Source organism: Drosophila grimshawi, unplaced genomic scaffold (genome assembly GCF_018153295.1).
Source record: "Drosophila grimshawi isolate 15287-2541.00 unplaced genomic scaffold, ASM1815329v1 contig_78, whole genome shotgun sequence".
NCBI lineage: Eukaryota > Metazoa > Arthropoda > Insecta > Diptera > Drosophilidae > Drosophila > Drosophila grimshawi.
The window spans coordinates 343,758-352,925 of record NW_025063616.1 but is presented as its reverse complement, the minus strand read 5'-3'; the positions used below and the strand labels follow the sequence as shown (position 1 = coordinate 352,925).

Sequence of the window (9,168 nt, the reverse complement as noted above, 5' to 3'; positions counted from 1 at the left end):
GTACCATAAAACTCAACACATTAATGTAACACCTTGATTGGACGTTTAAACATAACCGAATAATATTCGAGAGATTTCGAGTCTATTTCAACTTTGCTGTTTTGAATCAAAAATGTTTTGGTACACACAAAAAAAATATCAAAACCTGATGCTATAATTAATGTGCTTTCATTGTAAATGTATTAAATTGAATACAGGGTTTCTTCGTGTCTATCACCTTCTACTTGTGGATTCCCTTTTTGTTTTGTTTTATTGCAAATGTCGCCTTCGATACATTTCGGCATTTGTTAAGTTGTGCCACGTCACTAGGGAAATTGCAGGCAAATGCTGTTACGGCAACATCATTAGCACTAGGTGCCACTAGCAGTTATTGTTATATATTGTTATTTCTGTGCATCCATAACATAAGTAATTAGCATATTGAAATGTAGTTTGGCACTCATCAATAATTTAAATATTTCACGCTTTACTTAGTCAGGTTGCATGTTGTGTAGTTTTTACACAATGTACTTCCTCCATTTATATCTATAAGTTTAATTATAAACTTCTTAAGCCGCGATGGGATTAAACTGAATCGCAGGCGGAGGAAACTTCTTAGTAGCGTGTCAACAGATTGTCAATCACAATTTGGCAAATAAAATGTTAATGTCAATCAAACATTTGGCTTGCATTTGATTGAAGTCTTGGGGACTGCGAGGTGAGTAGGTGAGGGGTTTAAGAAGCAAAAGCCGCTGTGAATGTCATCAAACTTAAAATACTTTATTAAGGATGGGTTTATAGGGTTTAAGTGTGACAATATTACAGTAACACAAATCGAATATTGATTTCATAAACTGGATTCGCATCTGGTGAACATATAATTTAAGAACAATATACAAATAAAACCGAGATATAGCTATTCCAGTTTGAAACTAGTCTTTCAGTATTAGAGCTGTCTGTCTATATTAAAGTTTAGGGATCGAGTTCAGCTAATATAATTGGACCTAAAGTAATTCTCTCCACAGTTCAACTGCTGCATCCGTATCAAATCACTTGATTATTTATCAATATATGTCGGTCAAATTTTGCTTACGGCTATCAGCTCAAGAAGACCATTAATATGTCAATTGGAATCATTAAAGCAATTAAAGAACTTTATAAATGCATTCAGGTAGATATATCACACTTTTGGGGGCGTTACAGACCTTAAAATAAAAATGAAAAATTACTCGACGCATTATACAAAACTTACATAATTTACGCCTGCGCAACTTTATCCAACTATCTCAAGCTGTGCAACATAAATGTTCGACGCTCATTGGTCGGTTTTTCTAGCCGCCAGCAGTCGAACAGCAGGCAGCAGCCGAGTCCACTAATATTACGTATACGCCGCAAGGGCAACGAAGTCAAAGCCAACGGCAGAGGGTTGTTGTTGCTGCTACGGTGTTGCCGAGCTGGCATTCGTATTGTAGTTGGGGCTCGTTCGCTGTGACAAGGACATTATGTGTTCTCACATTAGAAGGATCGGAGGACAACAGGATACAACGTTACAGCATTCGCATCACAAGTGCAGTTCGAGTGCAGCACTCACACCGTGCAGACGTTTGCTTTGCCAACAGAAACTCAGCAAACAGTTGCAAAAAGAAATATAATACAATGAACAATCAAGAGTTCAAGTGCTATAATTTATGGTTACTAGTGTGTTCTCCTGATGCCTGAAACAGCCAACTACTATGGACGCTCATATAATTTTGATTGTTGCTCAGAAAGCCTTTCACTTGACACTTGGCTTTCGAGTAATAATCGAAACCAAATAAGCGATCCTAACTACAATTACTCAAACATTAACCCACATGCTCAAGTAAGTAGCGGATAAATTGGTTTTAAACTCAATCCATCATTAATGTGGCACATTTCTGCACTATTTTGATTTTTAATTTAAGCTTTCACATTTATTTAGATAATATTCTGAAACCGAGATTATTTTCCAGAAGCAGCAATAATCCCTAAAACATTAGCTATATAGTCTACCATTTAATTAAAAATATAAATAAAATCTTTTTTAAGCTTTTTAAAGATTAAGAAGATTACATAATCTTGCAGATACGAGTCTTATTACTTAGTTCTTATTTTAATTAATTTAATAAGATAAACTAATGGATTTTTTGTTTTTGGGGGCGACAAGCTGTACCCAAGATGTAACGGTTAGTTTGTAATGCTAGGTGTCTGTCTAGCCAAATTCGTCCGTCACTATATCGATAACTTCCTCCGATTCCATAATATGAATAAGAATAAACAAAATACAAATTTAAATGTTTTTCAAAGAAGACTTCCATAAGACGAGTTAGGTTTTCGGATCAGCATTCAATCAAATTTGATAATTTGATATTAGACGTGGTTAAAATATCTAAAAAAAAAAATAGAGCTTATATTATATAAATTCTATTCAAATGTATTATATTTAATCTGAGAACATGCTTTCCATTGCATATCTGCTGCAAGCAAATTTTAAGTTTTATTTTAACGCTTGGTAAAAAATTGAGTGATTTTATATTTAATATCTAAGATCTCCAAGAATACTTGCTCATAAATATGACAAATACAATTATATTATGTCAAGGTGTATTAATAACCAATAGCTTAATCGGTAATCGACTATGAGCTATAATTTGTACAGTGTATAGGATATAAAATTATAATAATAATAACTATGCAAACTAGAGAAAGGATTTAGACAGGAATTTTGAGAGCCTCACAAAAAAAATAGGCAAAATTCCAGAGGAACCGAAAATTTACTACGATGTTCCGAAAATTACACCGAGTATCCAAAAATCTGCGATAAAATCCGTTTAAGAGGTTGCCTGATTTCCATTTTTAATTCATGAGCAAAATTTAAAAACTGCCTTTTCGTACACGTAAAAATAGTACCCGCAAACCACCCGCATCACGAACAGCTCCACAGACTTCCTCTAATGGAATTACTCACCGAAAACCTGTCGATGAACTTATTGCCGCAAAACAAAAGTGATTAAAAAATAAACGCGTCAAAGTCGTAAGGCAACCTTCACATTGAATGCGTCTAAGTGCCAAAATAAAGCTAAGGACAAAAAAAAAATTGAATGTTGCTGGCGGGTGTCAATGCACCCAAACTCGTTTGTGAGGGAACTTTTCAGGTTTTGTTATTGTCATTGTTACGTATTATTCATTTATTTGGGTTCGGCTGTCAATAGAGTAGAATATGAATTAGCATACGACGAGACAACAATACATAGAAACTGCCCCGATCAATGAACTTATATTACCGGATGGACTCATTTCTGGGTTTCATATTTATTTTCGTTTTCGTTTTCACTTGAACTGATTCTAAGATAGGTATCTCAATTTGCACGTTTGTCTAACCGGTTGAAATTAATTCGTGTTCGATTAATTTTATTCGTTAATATAATTACGTTTATCATTGAACTATAATTCAATTCCTGAATATATAATTATTCCGCGAATTATAAATGTATAATATTTTACAATTACAACATCTTATCGAATTGTTGCCAATGAGCTTCCCCACCTGCATTTATGATAGCACCTGTCATTGACTGGAGTCGACTTTGTAAGCATCAAAATAGTTTAATTTTAAGGTCAATGTTAATGTCAGAGTGTTCATCATTTCCACCATTACATTGGTAGCATTGTGTGGGGCCAACATTCAAATTTAATTATGTACGCACTCTGACTCTTCATTGTGAATAGCTGCATTCAAAATTTGCATAATATGGATGATTAGGCCAAGTCAAATATTTGATGGGAAATGACACTTAAGGTTATTTAATTCATTTAATTTTTGCATTTTAGTTCTAACTTAAAAATCACAAATTGTACAAATAATTGAAATTTCGTAATAGGAAGTTGACAAATCTCATATTTCTCTTTCGAAAGAATTATAAAACTCAGACACCAAAATAATGTATAGCTATGATATTTCAATCTAGTTGGTCATGGATTTTTTTAAATTTAAACAACAATTTCTTGTTCAAAAAATACTTAATTATTATTACAGAGTTTAATAATGCATAATGAATGCACATGCAACGCACTTGGTAAAAAAGTCTTGTTGATTCCATCAGATCCTTGCCTAGAGGAAAAGTTATGAATTGAAATTGAAAATGATTGCCTAAAAATTCAACTTTGCCTTATAGCTAAATGCAATAAGAGTTATTTTTTCAATTCAATATCAAATGACATTTATTTATTTAAAAATAAATGAAAAATGCTGAGGCGATACATATGCAAATAAATATAAATACACATTATAGGTCAGGGATGTCTCCTTGTTCAATGTTAAAGCAATAACTGATTTTTATTATATATGTGTCATAAGAAAAATGAAAATAAAATACATACATAAATATTTCATTGAATCTTTATTGAAAATGGGTACAGGGTACATAAACGCTAGTACGTGCTAATAATTATGGGCAATAAAATAAAATGATGAATAAGGATAATGAGCTGGATGCACCCATACGGCTGAAAGTAAATACAAATGATCATCTACAATATTAGCAAAACAAATTGTCAACAATTCAATGTCATGAACTTCAGGGGGCATAAAAAACGCAACACACACAAAAACATTTTGTTATTTGCTTTTGTTTACGTTTCCATTTCAGTTTCTGTTTCAGTTTCAGTTTCGGGGCATAGCAGTAGCTTTATTATGTACAGGAAGTGAAAGAGGGAGACGAACACAAACAGACGCGCCAATTGAAATGCCAAAAGCGAGTGCGCTATGGTCGTCTTACACACATTCACACATAAAACAAGCAAATACACACGGAGGTGCAGTGTCGTTGCCAGAAAGCTCGAAGCTTGGCAAGAACAGCCAACAACAGGTGTTAGCTGAGACTTCCGTTTGTTATCAAAAAGCTTTCGGAGCGATTTCCAATCCACATAGAACAGCAGCAGCAACAATTATGTCAGTGGCTCGGCGGCAGTCGCTGCGACCCATATATAAATTTATTGGCACACAGAATATTTGTGACAGTTCGTCGAATAGTTTCGCAACGGCAAACGCTTAACGGTTAATTGTTGTGACAATAACAAAATGTTGAGACTTCTTAGCAACGTTTTCACAGTTTTTCTCGCTTTGCAAAATGCGCAGGCGCAAATTGCTTGTAAGTGCTTCAAAAAATAATTAATTCGAATGCTTTTGCAATTATTCAAAATGATTTGTGTTCTATATAGTCACCGATCTGCCCTGCACGGCACGCCAGCCAAAGGTCGTTGGTGGCAGCGAGGCGGCACGCAATGAGTTGCCTCATATGGTGAGTCTAATGCGTCGAGGTGGACACTTTTGTGGCGGTACCATTATACATGAACGCTGGATACTCACCGCTGGTCACTGCACGTGCAATGGACTGCAAAAGTTCATGAAACCCGCCCAGATTCAAGGAGTTGTCGGCATGCATAGCATTAAGGAATACCAGGCTGGTCAAAATAGTCTTGCCGAGGGGCAGGACACCTTACGAGTGGATTTCAAGAGCATTGTGCCACATCCACAATATGACTGCCACAATGTGAAGCATGACATTGGTTAGTCTACCAAAATATATACACATATATCTATGTACAATTGTGTAATTGCAATTAATATCAACACCAGCGCTGCTGGAAGTGTTGCAGCCGATTGGCTTCACGGCGCACATTCAACCCAGCTGTGTCAGCTCGGAGAGAGAAGAAAGTCGTTCCTTGGAGCTGGAATATGGCACGGTCTTCGGCTGGGGCTGGACACAGGAGAATCAGTCAGAAGGCGATCGCTCCGATGTCCTGCGCAAGGCTACCATTCAAATATGGAACAACGATGAATGTGAGCGATCTTATCGAGCGCAGGGCAAGTCCAACACCATCGGTGACACCCAGCTGTGCGCCGGCTATGAGAATGGCCAAATTGACGCATGTTGGGTGAGCATGCAACAATTTGAAATGAGCACAACGGAGAGTTACTTTAATTCTCATTTTATGCTATTCACAGGCTGATTCCGGTGGCCCCCTGATGTCCAAGAAGCACTATCTACTGGGCGTCGTCTCCACGGGCATTGGCTGCGCTCGTCCAGGACTGCCAGGCATTTATACGCGGGTCAGCAAATACGTTAAATGGATCCAAAATGTATTAAGCAACAACAAGTAAAAGTCAATATTCCCTCAATGTGATCAAATGGTGATTAATCTGTGATATTAGAAATGTAAGCATACTTATGTATATAAGCTAAGCAACACATTATCCTGTTATTAATTTGCTACCAATGGTCGAGTGAATAAGTCATTACTCGCCATAATAATATGTAATATACAATTTGAAATCCGAATATACAGATTGTTATGCACAGCAGCAAGAGTATGTTTCTTGGAAGAGTGTTCTCAGAATGCAATATATATAATATACCTATATATTTAATATAAACAATACAATTTTAATGTTACTACATTACGCAAATATTTACATCATATAGACACTATTGCAACAGTTGGTATAGTTAAATTTATTGCATTTAAGAAATGATTTATTTAAATGCATTACTTATTTAAAAGGTATTTGAAAAAAGGATAATTAAGTTTAAATATCATCTGAAATTGTGATTGTGGGCAAGCATTAACAACATGACTAAGAGTTTTGGTTACCAGTTTAGTTCAGTCTTAATTTAAAATTATTTCAAAATTAAAATTAAGCGTTCACTCATAAGCTATTCAGTATTTTCCAATATTGAGACCTAAAAGCCAATGTCCTATTCGAACAAGTAATTGATTCAACAAAAAAAATTTTAATTTATTCCGATTGTGAAAAATAACGTTTTTTTTTATCATTTTCCATCCTATCGAATTCGTTATTATTTTTTAATTTTAAGTAGAATTAAAAAAATTATTTTTTCTCTTTTTTTGTATAAATAAATATAAATATTTACTTAAAATAATGACCTATTACTATCTAGATTTTTTTTACAAGTGGTGCGTCAAGCGGTAACGAAAATAAAGATTCGTCAAGAAGTGTTGTTATGACGTTACGAAAACAGCTACTTATTAACGAGTAATAGACATGCGCAATCGGACTTCTCTTAGTTATGATTTATGACATGTACAGCTAACTAAAGAAGATCCAAGTCCTTATCAATGAGAACGGTTACGAACAATTACTAACAGTGTTGGGAAACAGCAGACAAATCAGATCCGATACACAGACGTTGTACGATAGGGTCCCAGCATTGATAAAATTTAATTATCGATAGCACGTCCGATACTTTCTAATCTATAATGGCGTAAACAAAATGAAGTATGGACGAATCCGCACTTACAAGGTAAAAACAATATTAAATATTTGTTATTCATGAATTTAAAAATGTCGCTTACAATTGGGAGCAGCCAGGCAATTGCAGAGCTCATGCGTGAGCTACCAGGTCAAAACGGCATTGTTTCCTATGAACCACTTGAACGCAAAATAAATCCCTTAGGCAAACCAAATAAAAAGTTTCTTGGCCGAACAATAAACAGCGCACTTCGCCACAATAAACGGGAAATTGAGCGGACGCAGGCGAGTTGCAAGCAAAAGCTGCGGGAATTGGATGATCGGTACGAGAGGCGCAAGAGAAATGCTTTCTACACCCACAATGCGAGAAACAACGAATCAGCCAAAAGAAGAGGACACGCTAATCGCCGCTCCATAAAGCAATCGAAAAAGCAACACAGGAGCAGAAGCAGAAGTTCCAGCATCGAATCCCGAAGTCGTAGTCCAAGTCGATGTCGGACTCACAAACCAAAGCACAAGAAGAATAAACACAAAAGGAAAATTAAACGCCAATGCAAAAGTAGAAGCACCTGTAGCAGTGAGGAGGAGGATGTGAGATCCCCGCTAACAGTCGGGGATGAGTCAAAAGTGCCAACTTCTGCTTACTACATGCATTCAAATAATCTGGCGCTAGCCGTGGCCATGGCCTATGGGCAAGTGCTCCGTTCACATCAATCTCAAGTAAAGGAACCAACGTCACCCGCTTCGCCGTCAAGTGATATAATCAGGGAACTGATGTCAGACGATGAGACCAAGAAAGACCAAAACGACCTTCCAGAAACGCTATCCATTGCATCGTCATCAGGTGATGAGGTTCGCGACATTGTCACAATAGATCTCAGTTCCCAGGAGGAGCAATCTGTCGGCTGCTCCGAAACTGACTCGGAAACTAAAAGCAATGCGGCCAGCTGCATATCTCTGAAGGATAGCGTAAAAGATGATGACTTGGCATCCAACAGCGGTAGTGATATTGAACTAGTTGAGCAGGAATCAGATCAGCCAATAAAACAGCAGATACAGATTCGAGACCTGAGAGAGGAACTGGTGGATATTGCAGGGTCTAGCTCCGATTTTGTAAACACCGTGGATTTGACTGAGGATTAGCATATTTATTCTAAGCGAAAAGCGTCTATCGATGGTACAAAAATGTTGTGAACATAATTTATATTGTTGAATGCTAAACAGCTTATCTTAATAAAAAAAAAAATATATATTTAATATATTAAAGACAATATCTGCATTAACCAGGTAAAATGCATGCAGTATTTTCTAGCTCACCATTAACATCAAATTCGATAGCCATTCCCTCGTCGTCATGAGAGATTCTATATCATAGAATAAACAGATAAATAAATATGGGGTTTTAAGAATTTTGAGGTCAGAAGTAGGCAAGGCAGAATAAAAATGTTGGAAAAAGTTCCTAGTTCAAGTTTAGGAACTTAAGCTCTAAAATTGCGAAAGATTTTCGGCTTTTAAGATTTAAGGGCCAGAGACTTCAAGTTTGGATATAATTTTGTTAAACCCATTCACAAATCAAGCTTATTTAATTTTATCTGTAGCTCTGCCCGTTTCCACAACATACGCATATTGTCAAGATTACAAATATAATTTGTATTTCCCACCCTCCCAACATTTTTACAATTTTAAATTAAATTATTAAGAAGAACCACAACCATTAATTTAAGGCGCACAAGTTCGCTTAACTGCTTTTATTTTCTTTCTGTAATTGAATTAAATATATTATGAATTGATAGCAAAAACGAAGCACATTATAAAGTCTTGTAATCTTAAGTGAGGAAGAGTATAGAAATGATAAAAAGTCTCTTCTCTCTCGCTCTCATCAGCAAGCTGTCAAATAT

General features: G+C 35.9%; 2 protein-coding genes across 2 annotated transcripts; both read left to right on the top strand.

Moving 5' to 3' along the window:
* Positions 1-5,077: 5,077 nt before the first annotated feature.
* Positions 5,078-6,160, top strand: LOC6558335 (trypsin 3A1). Its single transcript, XM_001985628.1, has 4 exons — positions 5,078-5,147; positions 5,218-5,565; positions 5,636-5,934; positions 6,005-6,160. The coding sequence occupies exons 1-4, from the start codon at positions 5,078-5,080 to the stop codon at positions 6,158-6,160; spliced, it is 873 nt and encodes a 290-aa protein (XP_001985664.1).
* Positions 6,161-7,281: 1,121 nt separating this feature from the next.
* LOC6557937 lies at positions 7,282-8,557 on the top strand. Its single transcript, XM_001985627.3, has 2 exons — positions 7,282-7,322; positions 7,387-8,557. Exons 1-2 carry the CDS (start codon positions 7,300-7,302, stop codon positions 8,411-8,413), a joined length of 1,050 nt encoding a protein of 349 aa, XP_001985663.2. The 5' UTR covers positions 7,282-7,299; the 3' UTR covers positions 8,414-8,557.
* Positions 8,558-9,168: the final 611 nt, after the last annotated feature.